Source organism: Hypoxylon trugodes (assembly GCF_022578975.1).
Source record: "Hypoxylon trugodes strain CBS 135444 unplaced genomic scaffold F4822scaffold_3, whole genome shotgun sequence".
In the NCBI taxonomy this organism is placed as follows: Eukaryota; Fungi; Ascomycota; class Sordariomycetes; order Xylariales; family Hypoxylaceae; genus Hypoxylon; species Hypoxylon trugodes.
The window spans coordinates 2778794-2796466 of record NW_026250018.1 but is presented as its reverse complement, the minus strand read 5'-3'; the positions used below and the strand labels follow the sequence as shown (position 1 = coordinate 2796466).

At 47.3% G+C, this 17673-nt stretch overlaps 6 protein-coding genes across 6 annotated transcripts; 4 read left to right on the top strand and 2 right to left on the bottom strand.

Annotated features, from left to right (window-relative positions):
• The first annotated feature begins 175 nt into the window (after window positions 1–175).
• F4822DRAFT_181134 (DUF618 domain-containing protein) lies at window positions 176–1782 on the top strand. Its single transcript, XM_051453415.1, has 4 exons — window positions 176–359; window positions 441–532; window positions 615–815; window positions 870–1782. Exons 1-4 carry the CDS (start codon window positions 262–264, stop codon window positions 1673–1675), a joined length of 1197 nt encoding a protein of 398 aa, XP_051317085.1. The 5' UTR covers window positions 176–261; the 3' UTR covers window positions 1676–1782.
• Window positions 1783–2623: 841 nt separating this feature from the next.
• F4822DRAFT_396312 (uncharacterized protein) lies at window positions 2624–5395 on the top strand. The gene has a single exon (XM_051457514.1). The coding sequence runs from the start codon at window positions 2827–2829 to the stop codon at window positions 5266–5268; it is 2442 nt and encodes an 813-aa protein (XP_051317084.1). The 5' UTR covers window positions 2624–2826; the 3' UTR covers window positions 5269–5395.
• A 645-nt stretch (window positions 5396–6040) lies between these two features.
• On the top strand, window positions 6041–7557 carry F4822DRAFT_396310 (alpha/beta-hydrolase). The gene is made up of 2 exons (XM_051457513.1): window positions 6041–6438; window positions 6489–7557. Exons 1-2 carry the CDS (start codon window positions 6367–6369, stop codon window positions 7347–7349), a joined length of 933 nt encoding a protein of 310 aa, XP_051317083.1. The 5' UTR covers window positions 6041–6366; the 3' UTR covers window positions 7350–7557.
• On the bottom strand, window positions 7481–9924 carry F4822DRAFT_396308 (Nucleotidyltransferase). The gene is made up of 2 exons (XM_051457512.1): window positions 8653–9924; window positions 7481–8597 (listed from the first exon to the last, which is right to left on the bottom strand). Exons 1-2 carry the CDS (start codon window positions 9581–9583, stop codon window positions 7651–7653), a joined length of 1878 nt encoding a protein of 625 aa, XP_051317082.1. The 5' UTR covers window positions 9584–9924; the 3' UTR covers window positions 7481–7650.
• Window positions 9925–10423: 499 nt separating this feature from the next.
• F4822DRAFT_181095 (uncharacterized protein) lies at window positions 10424–12033 on the top strand. The gene is made up of 2 exons (XM_051453414.1): window positions 10424–10784; window positions 10846–12033. The coding sequence occupies exons 1-2, from the start codon at window positions 10582–10584 to the stop codon at window positions 11888–11890; spliced, it is 1248 nt and encodes a 415-aa protein (XP_051317081.1). The 5' UTR covers window positions 10424–10581; the 3' UTR covers window positions 11891–12033.
• A 343-nt stretch (window positions 12034–12376) lies between these two features.
• Window positions 12377–16566, bottom strand: F4822DRAFT_181085 (RecF/RecN/SMC protein). The gene is made up of 5 exons (XM_051453413.1): window positions 16405–16566; window positions 16256–16349; window positions 13228–16189; window positions 12502–13179; window positions 12377–12422 (listed from the first exon to the last, which is right to left on the bottom strand). Exons 1-5 carry the CDS (start codon window positions 16433–16435, stop codon window positions 12405–12407), a joined length of 3783 nt encoding a protein of 1260 aa, XP_051317080.1. The 5' UTR covers window positions 16436–16566; the 3' UTR covers window positions 12377–12404.
• Between the last annotated feature and the right edge of the window lie 1107 nt (window positions 16567–17673).

The following is a 17673-nucleotide window of genomic DNA, read 5'->3' as shown; positions in this document are numbered from 1 at the left end:
ATCCGGGGCGGTTGCTGCTGACCGCGCGTAGTCTTGTTTCAGTTTTGAACCGAGTCATTTCCCTTGCTCTCGTGGTATTTCGCAAGTAGGCTAGATTTAAACCCATCTCCTCATCATCTGCCCGGCTCAAGATGAATTCCGGTAGCCAACTGTAGATTGACATAACGAGTAAACAACCAACCTCCAAATTTTCGACAAGAATCATCTCACTACAACACAACACGGCTCCCCTAAACTTGAAAGGCTTCGCGAATTAGCAGCATGGCTTATAACGACGATGCTGTGTTAGCGAAGCTCTCCGCCCTCTCCGAGGCGGCAGACAGCATCGTGACTGTAGCCCAATGGATCATGTTTCATAGGTAGGCAATCTTGAGCGCATGCATATGGCGTATTACTTGGGGCTTTGTAAACCATCAACTAACGTGTCTGGTAATTATCAGGCGCCATGCAGATCGGACGGTTCAATTGTGGTTCCAGCGACTGAAAGACTCTACAAGCCACAAGCGACTAAACCTCATTTATCTTGCTAATGGTAAGTTCTCGGCATAAGTCACCTACTAATCGCATCCCTTTTGGGAACCGCCGCTGCTTCATCGAGACTAACTAATTCACAGAGGTCGCGCAACAAACCAAGGCTCGTCATAAGGAGGATTTTGTAGTCGCTTTTTCACCTATCATCGCAGAAGCTGTCGCCACTGCTTACAAGGGTGCTCCTACAGATACACAACAGAGAATCCAACGAGTAGTTGACGTTTGGAGAGATCGCGATGTTTTTGAGAAGCCCATTCTAGAAGCTATAGATGCTCGCATTCAAGGTAAGATATTATCCTCTAGTAACTTTAAAGATTTATCTCACTAATTTACCACAGAAATCAATCAAGCTCGCGGCAGTGCCAAAGCCGGATTTGGTGGTTCCATTTTCGGATCTGCTACTTCCATTCCGGCAGAGCTAGTCCCTCTAACCACCCCCCAGCAGAATGTCACGAAGCTACTTCTAGGCACGAAGACTTCGGTCAACGCTGCCAACCAAGAGTATGACAAATTGTTGGGCCCAGGAAGCACCGCCCCTTCCGCCCCTGTGTATGCTGCTCGTCTAAGTGGATTGCTCAAGACGTTAGCACAGGCAGAAGGAGCAGTTGATCAGTGTGTGAAAGCCCGCCGAGAGCTTGTTGCAGCGCTTCAAAAAGTTCTCGACACCAACAGGAATGCTTTACTTTCTGAGGAAGATCAGCTTGAGACATTCGTGAGGAGAAGGGCGGAGGTGGAAGATAAGAAGACTGAGGTTGAGAAGGCAATCATGGCGGGACTTCCAGACGACGAGCCATTTTTATCAAGTAACGGCCCGAGTACCCAGCCAGACCCAGAGCCTGACAGGCCGGAGGTTGAGGAACTCACACCGCCCCCGATTGAGCCGGATTTTCCCGAGGAACCCGATTCTTTAGACGAGCAGCAATCCTTCCCAAACATCGCCCAGGTAACCCTCTCTCCGCAGTCAGCGAAACATGCCCTCGAGTTGCATCCTAGTCCTACTTCCCAGTTCAAGTCAGTGTCGACGACGCTCAACGGGTCCAAGAAGCGAAAGCTTGACGAGAGTAATGACTTTCCGGATCTTGGGGAGGACGATGGTATTGACTCGGATGTCGCCGAGATGCTTCGCCGAGACAGTGGTTCATAAGGGTAGCAACGGTGTTGGCCCGGCCTCATTCCCATGAAAAGAGGCTAGGCAGTGTATAATCATAGGAACCTTTGCATTTCCGGGGCGGGGAAGGCTTTTTGTCGCGGCATACTTTGGAATTATGTCAACCGCTACGATATTTCTATCACGAAAATTTATCCAAGGAGGGATGAATTGGTCTTTTCTATTCATGGCTGGGAAAAATTCTTAACTAATGCAAAATAATTACGATCAACCCTCTAGTATATCAGCTCGCATCAAGAGATCAGCACTGTTTTTTGTATTTCAAGTATCAATGCTATCGTTTGCCTACCACATATGCAGACTACGTGGAGAAAGGTGTCTCCCGGTCATGGTGGCGCTTTCCTGCCGGGTTCCAAACTTTCGGAGCTCGGCTTCTGCGCATACGACCAGCTCCGGATAGGCACATCAGGTTCACGGCCGGCTCTCACCCCTTGTTTAATCCACTAATACCAAGCGTACTCTACTATCGATGGCATTGAAATGAATGTTTGGGCTTGGGGAAATTATAGTCCTCGACTATCCAATAGTTATAAAAAAAAATCAGTATTTTGCAAGTTTCATCCGACTCTTCTCTGCATTCTACATTTCAAGCCTCCCATGTTAACATGACGTTAGCAATTATTACCTGTTTGGATAGTCTACATATGAGGTCACAAACACATAACCTACAGCATGTATTTCTCTAAAACAAAGTTATTCCTTCCAACTACATTGTTAAATACCTTAATTACAGTTCAATAAGTTATTCTATCTTATTTACAAGCAGCTACTATCACTATTAAAATCCCACTAACCCTATCCAGGTTTACTGAACTTACAGACCGGAGTTGTGCCGACTAGCTGAGTTTATAGGTACATAAGCGCTAAATTCATGGCGCTGAACATGATTTAGCGAATAACCTTGGAACCCCATACGACGTTGCTCGAGTTTAGTGGATGACGGCATTCCTACCACTCAATCTTTTTTCCCCTTCCTTTCCTTTTTTTTTCCCGAATAAAACTACCAACAGAAATCTGTACGGCGCGACCCAAGTGAAGCCCGAGTCAGCTTCGCTTCGATGGTGCGACCGCGCGCAAGGGTAGCTTTATATGGTCCATGACGACGCTACGAGAATAAAGCGCTCAAGATGCCTTCGCGAGCGTTGGGCCGCGCTTTAATGGGGAGTCTCCCGCAACGCGGTGCCGGCATCGCAAAGCTCTCCCACCACCACCAACTTGTCGGCTTACCTCGAAACGAGCTTCCCACCTTCGCGAAACAACCAATTTCTCTGGAAATCTCCCTTCGATCTAATTTCCATACCTCTTCGTCTACTTCTAAAACAATCCCCACGTCATTCCGTCCCGCCCGATCGCAAACGCCACGAGACTTTTCTCCGAGCCCGCTCGGCGTTACTCCTACCGCGCGCTCAACATTGTCAAACCCACCTTGGCAATCTCCAGTCAGCATCCTACGGAACTTCTCCGCAAGTCGGTCGTCCAACCGAGAAAGTCAAAATGTTACAAATCCGAGCCCGCAGAAGCAAGACGTTGGGGTTGCTACTTCGGAAACAGCGACGGCTGCACAAGACGGTGCGCAGTCTCACGAGGGCTTTGCTAAGAGTGAGAAAGCTTCCAAAGCGGCCCAAATCAACTTGCGGGCTCGTCTATCCCACGAAGGAAAGGATGGCAAGAAATCTTCGGCTTCAATGAACGAGATATGGCGTTTGATTAAAATCGCAAGGCCAGAAGCCAAGAACCTCATTATTGCTGTTGTCCTACTCCTAGTCTCTTCATCTCTCTTTGTCTCGCTCCCTCTTGTTGTTGGGAAAGTCATGAATCTAGCTACATCGAAACCCATTGAGGAAACTGAGATCTTCGGCTTGTCACTTTACCAGTTCTTCGGTGCCTTTGGTCTAGCTCTCACTGTGGGCGCATGTGCTAACTTCGGGCGTATCATTTTGCTTCGGATTGTCGGCGAGAGGGTTGTTACGCGCCTTCGGTCACAGCTTTTCAGAAAGACCTATGGACAAGATGCCGAGTTCTTCGATGCGAACAGGGTGGGTGACCTGATTTCTCGTCTTGGTACGGATACGATCGTTGTGGGCAAGAGTATTACGCAAAACGTCTCAGATGGGTTAAGAGCACTCGTAAACAGCGTATCAGGACTCGCATTGATGGCCTGGATCAGCCCTAGTCTTACTGCCGTCATCTTGGTTGCTGCTCCGTTCATCGGCACCGCTTCTTTCATTTATTCTCGGATTATCCGAAGAATAAGCCGCAAGATGCAGCAGAATCTCGGAACTCTAACCAAAATTGCGGAAGAGCGCCTCGGAAATGTCAAAACAAGTCAAGCTTTTGTTGGTGAGGCTCAAGAGGTCCGTCGGTACAATAATCAAGTCAGGAAGGTTTTCGAGCTTGGGAAGAAGCAATCCATCTACGATGCATCATACTTCTCCGGTACATCTTGGATGGGCAACATGACAATAATTGCCTTACTCTGGTTTGGCGGGAACCTTGTGAGAGACGGTATAATGACCACCGGCGACCTCACTACGTTCGTCATGTACGCATTTTGGGCTGGTGGGGGTTTATTCGGTGTCGCCAATTTCTATTCCGAATTGATGAAAGGAGTCGGTGCGGCTACGCGCATCTTCGAACTTCAAGACCGAAATTCGGGTATTTCTTCAACGAAGGGTATTAAGGTCACATCAGCACAAGGCCCTATCAAATTTGAGAATGTCTCGTTTGCTTACCCTACCCGGCCGGCTGTCACGATTTTCAATAGTCTAAATTTCGAGATACCCTCGGGGACCAATGTGTGTATCGTCGGTCCGTCCGGCGGAGGCAAGTCGACTGTATCATCCTTGTTGCTAAGATTCTACGATCCCACTTCCGGCTCTATCAGCATCAACGGCGTAGATATCTCCAAGATGAACACTAAGGCGCTACGACGCCGCATTGGCATGGTATCTCAGGAGCCTGTACTGTTCTCAGGGACTGTGGCCGACAACATTTCGTACGGAAAACCAGATGCTACCAGGCTCGGGATTATTACAGCAGCACAAAAAGCCAACTGTGGATTTATCAGCGATTTCCCGCAAGGTCTTGAGACCCAAGTCGGACCAAGAGGCGCGCAACTTTCGGGTGGGCAAAAGCAACGTATCGCTATTGCGCGGGCCCTTATCAAAGACCCCGACATTCTCATTTTAGACGAGGCTACGTCGGCTCTAGATGCGGAATCCGAGACAGCAGTCAATCTAGCACTGTCGGCACTATTAAAGGGTCGCCGACGAACGACTATCTCTATTGCGCATCGATTGTCGACTATCAAGAGATCCGATAAGCTTATTGTACTGTCTAACAACGGCACGGTTGCAGAAGTTGGATCGTACGAGGAACTCAGCTCCAACCCCAATAGCGAATTTACGCGATTGATGGAATGGCAGATGAGTGGAGGTGAGATTCCTACCAAGGCAAAAGAGCCCACGCTCTCGGAGTCCGAGATCATCGAGGAAGAACTCGAAGAGACGGACGAAGAGGAGCTTGGAGTGGAAGAAGAAGAGGTGAGAGAAAAATCGGAGCGGCGATAGTCATGACTGTGTTTTGATATACCATTCTATGTTTGCATATAAAAAAGGGGGCCTCGGGGACGGCTTTACTCGTCTTTCTGTCTTGCGTGTTTAAGGGAGCACGCAAAAAAGGTGGGTGTTGGTTTTACATCACGTGGTTCTTGAACAGAAGAAGAGAGGAATATATTAGGCCATATAAGGGGGTGGTGGGTTGGGTGATGATTATGGACATGTGTATATTGTATGAGTAATTTCGTCCAGAACTCCACTCGATACCACCCGATATACATTTTTTGGACTCGGGAAGATAAGTCCACGGATCTTGGATAGAATAGGGGAGAGGGTTCGATATAGGGGAATATAGAAACCCGATGGTATAATGAATAAATACCGCTCATCTTGTATTTATTTGTGTGGTGTGATATATATATTTGATGATTTCCTGCAACACCTTCTCCTTTTCGTTCTGTTTTATTTGCTTGGTTATGTGCTACGTACCTAGGTACGTATGGGTGTTAGCCGGCGGTGATGTAAATCTACCCGCGTCTAATCAATCGGCGCTGTAATCTATCCGCTACGGATCCTATAAAGCAAACGACTAGGGTGTAAGTTAGCGGGGCCCCGCCTATAGCTCGCGCGCTATCCACCTAACGTTTAGGGACTTTAACCTTATTTTCGTTCCTTAATCCACTGAAGGAATAGCCTCTAACTGGAATGGATGGCATGTGAAATTTATAGGTATTACCGAACCCCACCAAGTACGTCGCGTCGTTCCTTTTAAGCTTCACTACCTCGGTGAGTCTGGGGGTATGACATCGATGTTTCTCATTCGAGGGAATACGATGTCGTCGTTAATCCCGGTAGTACGGTGAATTTCAACTATTCAACCATAACTTATATCAGGATTCACTTGAACCGATGCAAATAATCTAAAATATATCTACTTCTCACTATAAGTTGTGTCATTCCAGTGCAAAATAAGCAGCAATTGTTGGTGTGACCAACCACCTCGCATAAGAGATATCATCTCATCGTTTCTATTAAATCGTACTATTTCTCACGAAGCTCTTCATCTAATCCATGTACTCCTCATTAAGTCGCATATAAAAACAACACGAAATGGGTGATATAAAAACTATCGAGGGTACCTTCGACGTCGACGGCGCAAGCCTCTTCACCAAGTCCTGGCTCGTAAGTACACACCTAGCTTTTGCACATCTCCGTATTAACACCCAATCTAGCCAGAAGGTCCCCTAAAAGCTAAACTCGTCTTAATTCACGGGTTCAGCGACCATGTAGACCGCTACTACGATTTCTTCCCCACACTAGCCCGTCGCGGCGTCGCCGTCTTAGCCTTCGACCAGCGCGGCTGGGGCCGCAGCGTGAAAAAGACGTCGGACCGTGGGCGCACGGGTCCAACATCCACGGTGCTCGCCGACATTGCAGCTTTCATCCGAGCGAAAGCGCTACCAGGAGACGACGTACCGATTTTCGTTCTCGGACATTCTATGGGCGGCGGTGAAGCCTTAACGTTAGCTAGTACACCGCAATACGATGACCTAATTGTTAAAATCCGAGGTTGGATCCTCGAGGCCCCGTTCCTGGGTTTCGCACCCGCGGTACAACCGAGTAGACTTACAGTCGCCAGCGGCCGTCTCGCCGCCCGCGTGGTCCCGCATTTTCACCTCTACCGCCCGGTGCCGCCGGAACACGTATGTCGGGACCCGGAGGTGCAGAGGAGCATCGCGGCGGACCCGTTGCTGCACGACACGGGTACCTTGGAAGGATTAGCCGATATGATCAGCCGCGCGGAGAATCTTTCCGCGGGGATCGTTACGCCCAGGCCGGGAGTCAGGTCCTTATTTCTAGCACACGGGACCGCGGATATGGTGGCTAGCTATGGAAGTGTGGAGGCGTGGTGGGAGAACCAAGGGAAGAAGTTAAAGGACGGCACGTTTAGGCCGTATGACGGGTTTGCGCACCAGTTGCATGCGGATCCCGGGAAGGAGGAATATTATCGGGATGTGGGGGATTGGATACTGGAGAGGTGTGGTGGTGATGGTAATGAGATGGTGGGAAAGACGCCCGAGGCTAAATTGTGAAGTGTGCCGCAAAAGGTTTTCGAGGTAGGGTGGTACACGTTGTGCTATTTACATAAGTCTATGCGATATCTAGTTATGTTTTTGGATCGTATGTATGTAAGATAATGTTATGTGCCGAAAAAGGGTACAATGGGAAGTTGAATATCTGGTTTTCTAGGATTATACATAATTCACATGTAACAATCTGACAGTATTACGATTTGCTTAATATCGTGGGCTCGTATCTCAATTAAACAGTCGAGCCACTCGCTTGGTCTCGAGCTAGCACACTACAATAGAGCAAGGTGTATATAGAATGTGATCAACCAGTACATCTTTCTTCCGGTGGTCGCCACTCCAGCCCTAGTTTCTCAAAGACCCTTCTCTCTGCCACCAACATATTTGGCGCTGAACCATTATCATTACTCTCAAGATCCATCCAGCTACCATCTGTTCGACTTCGAACCCCACTACTGTCAAATTTCAACCCCTTTTCATATTTGCAATATTTCCTGAGGTCTCTTTGGAACGTTGTGCCGCCACTCCATGCGATGACCGCAGATCCGACCGTTTTCCAGGGGCTAATAATTATGTCGACTCTTCGGTGAGGATGAGGATTATTTGTTGATTTCGTTTTATCCCGGTTAGGATTCTGCCACACCACGAGCGCCTTATCCAACGTGTCAAACCCGCTGCCCGCTTTGCTATTTTGTCCCTTCCATGCGACCGTAGTTTGCCCACGCTCAGTATTCTTAGTGCTCAGAATAAGTGTGTGAGTGATATACTCGTCCTTTTCAAGGCTATTAACAATTTCCACAATGAAATTAGAAGTAACGGTTGCGTCTGGGTGGCTAAGAATAACATCAACGTCGCCGCTTGCCTCTTTTCCTCTCCTGTAACCTCCGACGATAGTCATCCGGAAATCTTTACGGATCTTATTGGCGTGGCTCAGGATAACTTGTCCAATATCTTCAACTTCATAACGAGGGATCTTTTCCTGGAGCTCGTCGTAGTACTTTACGCCTATCTGCTGGACCCTGCTCAAATTACTCCACTCGTTCTCAATGATGTCGTCGAGATCTCGCCATCCTTTCTTATAGAATTCACGAGCAGTTGTCTCGGCTACACCCCATATGTCGTAGAAGAGTTGCAGAACTGACATTTTCGGGTCCTTTTTGGCATCCTCAACCTCGTCTAGATAACCGTTTACTTTCCATTGCTGATAAAGTACGACTATTTTGTCGCCACACCCAGGCAACCTTGAAACCTCTAAATTTGACGTTAGATATAGACCTTTCATCGATTCTTCGTACGAAATACTAACCAGCTGGTTGCGAAATGAGATAGGGGTAAGCTGCTATTGAGGCGATGCTTGTGGAATAGGCTCTCACACCTATTTTATCGCCTTCGAGGGTTCTCAGTGTCCGGATTTTCTTCAACTCCTCGATGAAAGGATTATTAGGTGGATTAAAGGGAGTTGGACGCTGGCAAGAGTAGGTAGTATGCAAGTAGTCTGGGATTGGGGGCATTTGTGAGCGACGCTCATGTTCGGATGTTGACTCTTGAACCAACGCAGGTCGTTTTGGGTGGATCGGTGTCCTAGGATGCTGCGATGCGGATGTGTACGCTTGTGAAACCCCCCCTTTCGGAGTTACTTGTTCGTCGCCGCCTTCTTGTTTAGCACGTCTAAGGATATCGTCGGGATTTGGCGTGGGTTTGTTGACGGATTTTTGTGTTCTACGACCATGGTATACCAGATATCTGTCTAAGGGGAGAATTAATCCTGCAGCCGTACAGTCAGTGAACCAGGCAAGCTTTACCACTTTGATGGTGGATCTATCGTCTTTCTTAATTGTGCTGTTGGATCTTTGGTGTCGTCTACCGGTCGAACCATGAGAGCCTGTACTATCATCGGAAGTCTCATCCCCGTCGAGGGGGGTTGCCGTTTTAGATTCGGGTGTTATCGAATTGGGGACTGAACTCTCAAGCCTCCTACGCTTCGTTGGTGGAGACGATCCATCTACTTGCGTTTTTGGGCTGAGGACGGAGGCGGGTATTGGACCGATATCCTCAGTTATAATTTTCCTGCGTCTTAGCTCAAATGTCGCCCTTTCCTTATTGGATATTTTGCCGAGTACAACGCTCGCTTCATTGATATCATGGGTCAGCGACGGTATTTCCGCCTCTAAGTTTGGCAGCTCATCAGGTTGAATATGGGTAGGCAGCAAATAGATAGAAGGGAATTCAAGGGTCATTCTTCACGTTTTATCGTATATTCGCTGAGAAATGGCCCTGCAGTGGTATGCATGTGTAGTATACATGTCTTTCTTGGGTATTTGCTTGATAGAGGTAAATTGATGAGCAAAAGGCGAGGGCCTTGTTCTTGGTGTAGTGGGCAGAAGTGAATAGATGACACGAGTTTGTAGAGTTACAGAGGAGAAACGTCATTGTTCTTTCCTTTATATGTAACCTTATATTAGGAGATTGAATACCTATGTATTTTAGACATGAAAAGGTAGCAACCCAGGTAGTTGCTCTTGTTTGGGCCTCGTATGAGGGGATAATAGAGTGACTATATGTACCTACCTACACTAAGGCGGATCTACGTGACGTATATTAAGTGGAGACATCGGGAACATAGAAGGTACTTGTACATGAACCACGGGTAGCTGCAGCTCGATAAAAAAAGATCACCGGAGTCGGACAAAGAAAATACCGGGGCAAGTCCCAATAAGCAACAGGGATCAAGTTGGCTTCGGATTGTCAAACCAAATATCAAACTTAATATCATCAAGCCTCACCATTCGTTTAGGTCTGCCCGACAACCTTTGGAATCATAAATAAGAAAGTTCAGAAGGCAGCTAAACTTGATTTAAAGTTCTGGCGAAGGCACAATAGTTTTGCCGATAAAACCGACGTAACCTTTTCTCGTTCCACGCGTTTCTAACTAATCTTAGCGATGCCGATTAGTAGTCATCGTCCTTGACGGAGCGTCTCAACCTTTTTTTTTTCTTCCTTCTTTCTTTTTATTTTACTCTTTGTCAACCGAAATCCAAATTACTATTGACCGTGCGCTCGTCAAACAGCTGACAAACAATGGATACTGCCTTCTTCACCTTTTTCTAGGTAGCATCATTTGCTCGCTAACGTACTAATACGATCCACCGTCCCACCTCAACCTCTCATTCTCGTCTCCAAATCCCACGAACCTCATTATCATTTGCGCCGATACGATCCCTCACTCTCTGTCGCCATGGACTTGGCTCAAAAGCTAGTACGCTCCGTCGCGCGCGCCTTTTACACCGAACCCGAAGAGCGACGAATGATTCTTGTTATTGACGCTCTCGTCCATCATACCACCCTGCGCGATGACGACATGTCTTATTTGTTGCGACTGAACACGAAGGATCTGAACAAAGTTTACAGTAGACTTCGGGAGGATCGCCTATTACACACGTATGCGACCCTTACAAATCCTTAATCTACTCTTTGCTTAGTCTAATCTCCGTCGCTTTAGTTATGCTCGATCCGAGATTAAAGAGGGTAAAGAAAAGGCATCTACCCGTAACTACTACTACATCGACTACCGCCAGGCCATTGATGCTATCAAATATAAGACTTTTATGCTTGATAAAAAGGTACAAGGAGAGGCCATCCCCGCCCAAGAGAAGAAGGAGTACTTTTGCAAGCGTTGCGGAGCGCAGTGGACCCAGTTGGAAGTTTTGGACAACATGGACCCTCTGAGGGGTTTCTTGTGCCATCGCTGCAACAGTCTTTTGGATTTCGATCCTGAACGCGCTGCTGGTGGCCATGAATTGTCTACTAAACTGAATAGCCAACTGAAGTTCATTATCGACGTCCTCCCTAAACTCGACACTATCACTATTCCCGAGTTCGACTTTGAGGCAGCCTATGCTGTATCTCTCCGCGTTGAAAGGGAGCGTGGTAATTGGGTCGCCCCTTCGGTGGCCGCGGAAAGCATAAAACCCACTGCCGTGAAAGGTCTAGCGAACACAGGTCCCCAGAGTATTGCCATCAGCATTACCGATACCGACGGCCCTACCGAAGCCGAGAAGGAAGCTGAGCGCCTCAGGAAGGAGGAAGTTGCCCAGATGAATGCTTTGCCCTCCTGGCATACTACTAGCACTGTTAGTGGCATATCATACTCTGGGGGTCCTAATCCTGCCGTAGCAGCAAAAGCCGACGAAGATGACGTCAAGAAGCCTGAGGAATCGGGTACCGATGCAAGTCATGAAAAAGCGATGGAGGAACTCTTCAGAAACTTACAGAAATCTCAAGAAGAGGAGGCAAGACGTAAGGGAGAGGAGGATGATGATGAAGACGACGAAGATGAGGACGGCGAGAGCGGAGGTGAAGAATTTGTGGACATCTCCGCGAACGTTAGCTCCGTGGGCGAGAAACGTTTCGCGTCGAGCGGCCCCACTAGTGCCGCGGACACTCCTGCTTCGGAGGATAGGCCATCTAAGAAGGTGAAGGTAGAAGAACCCGCCAACGACGGCGATAGCGAGGACGAGGACGATGTCCAATTCGAGGACGTCTAATCCTTGTGAGATGGCATAATGCGGTATATCGAGGGTGAGGCTTGAGCACGAGGTAAGGACACGGAGAGAAGATGACAAGGGAGCTGCATCCTTACAATACAGAGATACCCTATATATAGAGAAGGCATAGCATATTCATATCTTCAACCAGGTAGACGTTAGGCAGGCGTCTAAAAACGGAGTTAATTTTTTTTTGCATTCCGTTTGTAAGATTTTGGTGATTGGTGAAAGCATAATGCCGCCGAAGCAATATCTACATATAGCTCTGCCCTGAAGAAAAACATTATGATACAAACACGAGTAGCTGGGAGGTTTCTCCAAGCGAATCCCATCACATCAAAGGTATCTTCAACATCACGTGCGCACGAAAAAGCCTGGTATTCCGCCCTACAACTCGCGGTTTTTCGCCTTAACCACCCGCTCGTTGTCATTACCCGTCGTGAAACCCGTCTCTCGTGACATTCCGCTCCTCTCCCAAGAAGCGCCCGTTTCCCCGCAGAACGAATTTTGGATATTATACGTATTTTCGCAACTAGATACTTATTAGCACGCTCCTTCGATAACAAGATAAAAACGAGAGCAATGTGATAGAATGTATGGTTAACACTTACATCAAGGGTTAGAGTACGCGAGCTGTTGACTTCTTGGTCTCTGTACACGCCCACCAAACTCTCACTGTCTTGAAATAGACCGGTCTTGAGGCTGATGACGATAAACTGCATGCCGGGGCCCGCGTGCTCTCGGATGTAGTTCTTGATCTTGTCTACGTTGGCGTTGTCAAGCGCAGCGTCCACCTCATCTAATACGAAGAAGGGACTAGGTTGGTAACTGTGGATGGCGAAAAGTAAGGCAAGCGCAGCTATGGTTTTTTCGCCACCGGACAGATGCTCCATATCTCGGAATCGCTTTAGCGGCGGCATAGCATGGTATTTGATCCCTGAAAGATACGGTTTATCCGTATCCTCTTCAATATCTAGGTAGGCTTGGCCTCCGAGTGGATATTGGTCCGAACGTGTGAGGTCTTTGTACACATGAGAGATTTGTTCCTGTATGTGCGTGAAAGCTTTACTGAAGAGCTCATAGCGCTTAGTTTTGATCTCGTCGAAAGCATCCTTTGCAGCGACGAAAGCAGCTTTTGACTCATCGTAATCTCTCTCGGTAGCTGAGAGCCGTGCCTCCACTACTTCTAGGCGTTCTGTTGCTCGCATGTTGGGGTTTAGCTTCTCTAGTTCGCTGGTAAGCGAAGAGATCTTCTCTTGTAGAGTCTCTTCTATGCTTTCGTCGTCGGGCTATATGAATTAGCGTCTAGATCTATGCAATCCTGGTTGACAACTTACATTCTTTAGATCTTCATCTAACTGGTTGAAGTCGATCTCAATGCCGTAGTCATCCATGGCATCGCCCATATTGCCGTCATCATCATCACCATCATCTACATCCATAGCCTCTGTGTCTTGATGCAAAAGATTGTCTTCGGTTGGGAGATGATCAAGCGAACCTGAAACGAGAGGAATGTTGATTTGTTCCAATCGACATCGTCGTAATAGAGCGAATTTTCCGGCACTATTCTTCCTCACCTCTGTCTCCAAAGCACTTATCGCCTTCTGTCTGCTTTCAATATCTTTACTCCTCTTCTGTACTTCCACCTTAGCTGCATTCACTACCTCGGTGCATGTCGCCAGTTCATCCTTGAGTTCACTTAGTTGTTCCTGAAGAGCTGAAAGTTGGTCTTGATCTTCGCCTAAAGCCGCTTCGATCTCTTCCTTCTCAGATTGATATGACTCGATATCTTTAGAAAGTCGCTTCAAACGATCTTCCAGGTTGCGGAGCCTGCTCTCAGTCTCGTTATGCCGCGAGGTTTCCCAACTTTTGTTGCTTTCCAACCTCGCTCTTTGGAGGTCAAACTGTGTGCGTTTCTCATGAGCTTCTTGCTCTAAACTACCTTGTTGTGCTTCGTAGGCTCGGATATCAGAATATCCAAGTCGTTTACAAAAGTCGGCGAAGATCTTATCTTCTACCTCGGCGATTGCAGCCTTGAACTTTTCAACTGATGCTCGCGTCTTCTGCAATTTGTTATCTTCTTCTTCGAACTTGGGCTGCCACTCCTTAAGTTGGCGCTTAACGTGATCCAGTTCCTTCTTCTTACTAGCGATATTTTGATTAAAGGCGTTGAGCTCGCTGTTGGCGAATGCTAGACGCGACTCAAGGCCTTGGAGTTCATTGCGTAATGTTTCTTCTGCTACGCCACGACGATCGGGTTTGGGTAGTTTTTCAAGTTCATCCCGAAATCTGTCCGCCATTTTTTGTAAGTTCTGGACGTCGTGCTCTTCAAAGCGACGCTTGTTTCCCTTGTTTTCCGGACCCCTTCCACCAGTCATCAAACCCGCCTTGTGAATGACGAAGCCTTCCAAGGTTACCGCCTTGACTTGAATTCTTCGCTGGTAGCATACTTGTTTCGCAATTTCGAGGGTATCACATACGATAGAGCCGCCGCAGGCATAAGACATGGCTCGCTCGAGAGAAGAGTCAAAATCGATGGCATCAATCGTCAACCGCGCACCGGAAATGCCCTTAACAGCCGTATTCACCGGGTTGACTTTGATGTTGTCTAACGGGATGAAGGTCATTGGCGGGAATCGCTGGTCCTTTAGATATTGAACACACTCAACACCTGTTTTTTCGCTGTCAACGATGACCGAGTCGAAATCGCGCCCGAGCGCGGTAATGACCGCCTCATCGAACTTTTTCTGTTTCGGCTTGCATAATTCGCCGACTCTGCCTTTAACTCCAGGGTAGATACGCTTTAAAGATGTAACCATTTCTTTGACTCGTGCCTCCTTATCATTCTGGCGTCTGCCGTCGTCCGCCTCTAGCAGCTTTCTCAGGACGTCTTGGAGCTTCTCCTCAAGTTCTGTATGTCTTTGATTGGTGCGAACCTTTTCTGAGTGAAGTTGGTTGAATTCCTTCTTCTTGGCTTCTATCCCGCTTGAGAGTTCCTTGACAGTGACCTCGGTCGAAGTTTTCCGCTCTTGGATGGCCATCAATTCATTCTCCAACTTTTCTAAGGCGGCTTGATAACCATCTACTTTGCCCTTTAAACTATTAACGGTAACCTCGTCGGTCTTGAGTTGACGGTTTAGATTTTCCAATTTGGCCTGATTATCCGCGGATTTGTTGAGGGCTTGCGCCCGAAGAGAGTTGTACTCCTTCCGGTCGGCGTCGCTTAGTTCTTTCCCTTGCTTCTTCATTGTCTCTTTCCATTGGTCTTCGAACTGTTTTTGAGCCTTTTGGACAATAGCTAGGTCCTTCTCGATCTTGGCGATTAATTTGCGCTGTTCGTCGCGTTCTTTTCTAACAGAATCGATCCTCTTTTGGATAGTATCGGCCTGGGTACTTGTCTGCTGCACCTTTTCCTCGACAGGGACAAGGCTATTCTCCTTCTCCTCGATCGCCTTCTCCTGTTTCTTAATATCGTGTTCTGCCTTATGAACGGCTTTTGCGGCCTTGGCCTGTTCCTTGCGGGCGGCCTCGAGCTCCCTTTCAAAGCCTTCAACATTGCGGCGGAATTCCTTCAGATTTTCCTGGTGGTCTTGAATCTTGGCGCTAGAGTCGTCCATAATCTGCTGAAAGTGGTATAGTTTCCATAGGATATGAGTGACAATAGCGGCATCACGGTCCTCAGTTTTCTTTTGAAAGTTTTCGGCCTCGCGTTTCTGCTCTTGATACTGCTTGATTTCGGAATTGATACCGCGACGCCTCTGAAGCTGGAAATTGGTATTTTCAGCGGCTTGATCCGCTTCGCTTTGAAGTCGTTCGTAATCGGCTTTGTACTCTAAACTGCCTGAAATCTGCTCGATCAGTCGAGTTAGATCCTGAGGAGACTGGGCCGCGATGGCCTCGACGTCACCCTGAAAAACAAGGAAATTCCGGGCCTTAATAAGAATATTCTCCTCTTCGAGAGCTCTGTTATACTCCTGAGCCGAGACAACGGTATCGTTAATGCGATATTCGCTCGAACCTTGGCTTGTAATAGTGCGCTTCCATCGCTGTTCATCTCCGGCGTCGTCCTCGTACACAGCCATAACCCAGGCGTTCTTTGGATCGCTGCGATTTGGTTTATCATCGTCGTCACCATTAACGTGCCCGTTTGTATGTCCATTTGTAGTCGGCTCGGCGGCCGAACCATCGTCGTTAATCTTGGATGTTTTCAGTACTCGACCGCGATATACCAAATCTTTTAAATGGGCCGAACGTAGATGCGACGACTTGATACCTAGGACGAAAGATATGGCGTCCATACTACACCGAGTTAATGTCCAAGGGCGCGTAAAAAACAGGCATTAGAATATAAGAAAAAGAACGTACGAATTAGATTTACCGGATCCATTTGGACCGATGATGGAGGTGAAGTACGAATCGCCGAAGAGGAGAATATGATGTCCCTTATAGGACTTGAAGTCTTGAAGCAATTGTTAGTTGATCGCGCACAAGACTCGCCGGAATAAACCACATACTGAATAACTCGAGGCGAATGAGTTTCCCCATCTTGACTTAATTGGTAAAGTCGTATCGTGGGCAAGTAGTGAATGATGGCTGCGGGATAGATAGATGGTTGTATGAAGACGCGACGCGAGAAATATGCGAAAGGGGACCCAGTGTCGCTAGGCGGCCTTGGATCCGATTTCAATTAAAGTTATGGCATTTCAATGGACGGCGGAGGCAATATTAAAGTAGGGCGCGTCGGCGCATACGAGGCATTGATTAGTAGGTATGATGCCTAAGGAAGGAGAGAAAGTTTAGTATGTTCAATGTTAAGTCCGGTCGGTACATGTAAGTTAGGTAGATCGCGATGGTACCTCTATACTTTTTTTTTCCTGGATGCTTTGCTTTGCGGGAGGTACGAGACGCGACTTCTCGGTGCGGACGCGGGACCTTCCTTGTCGATTAAGGCAGTTTTCAGAGAGACAGCTGTTTGTCAGCTGTCATCAACAACTCAGTTATTGTGGGTTCAATACCAAGTACATAAACTTCTAGTGGTTAAATGTAGAAATGCGCTATCACGAATTTGGATGTATAGCATTCCTCCCAAAGCACATCATGACACGAACCACATGAGATCTAGATTTACCAAGCATTTACCAGCAACCACACTAGAAGATTCAATGCTGGTAAGATCTTCCTCAAGAAAATACCCTGCATAGACAGACGTCACTATTGCCGCCGACGCCCAGGTGCTTTTACTCTTAAAATACGCCATGCGGATACCTAGGTACTTTGATATGAGTGTATAATGTACGCAAATGATAAGTACATAAGAGTCAACACGGCGCTATACGTCTAATGGCGTCATCGTACCTTGCCTACATGTACCTTTTAGGGGTCCTGATAGGTATTCTATAGTACATTTCTAAGGTTATCGTTTTATCATATCTGCCTACATATGTATCAATACATAAGCTTTAGCTTACGGTAGCTGCCTCTACCTAAGGCAGTTCTTGTTTTATCTGATTTCTTTTTCCTTTCTTCATCATCCATCACCTCGGTGTAGATCTTTATATATATGTCAAGGAAACCAATTTTTCGACCAACTATTTCAAATCATATAAATTTATCCATTAACGGTTCGGTTCCAGTTCTAAACCCATTTATTCAGAGTTTAAAATACTGGGTATATACTATATGCTCTACGTGTTAGTTACGATTCTACATTACCTAGAGTTACATCCGTCCTGCATTCAGTCGAAGGGGGTCGTCTCCAGACTTTTTTTTTCTTTCCTCTTCCT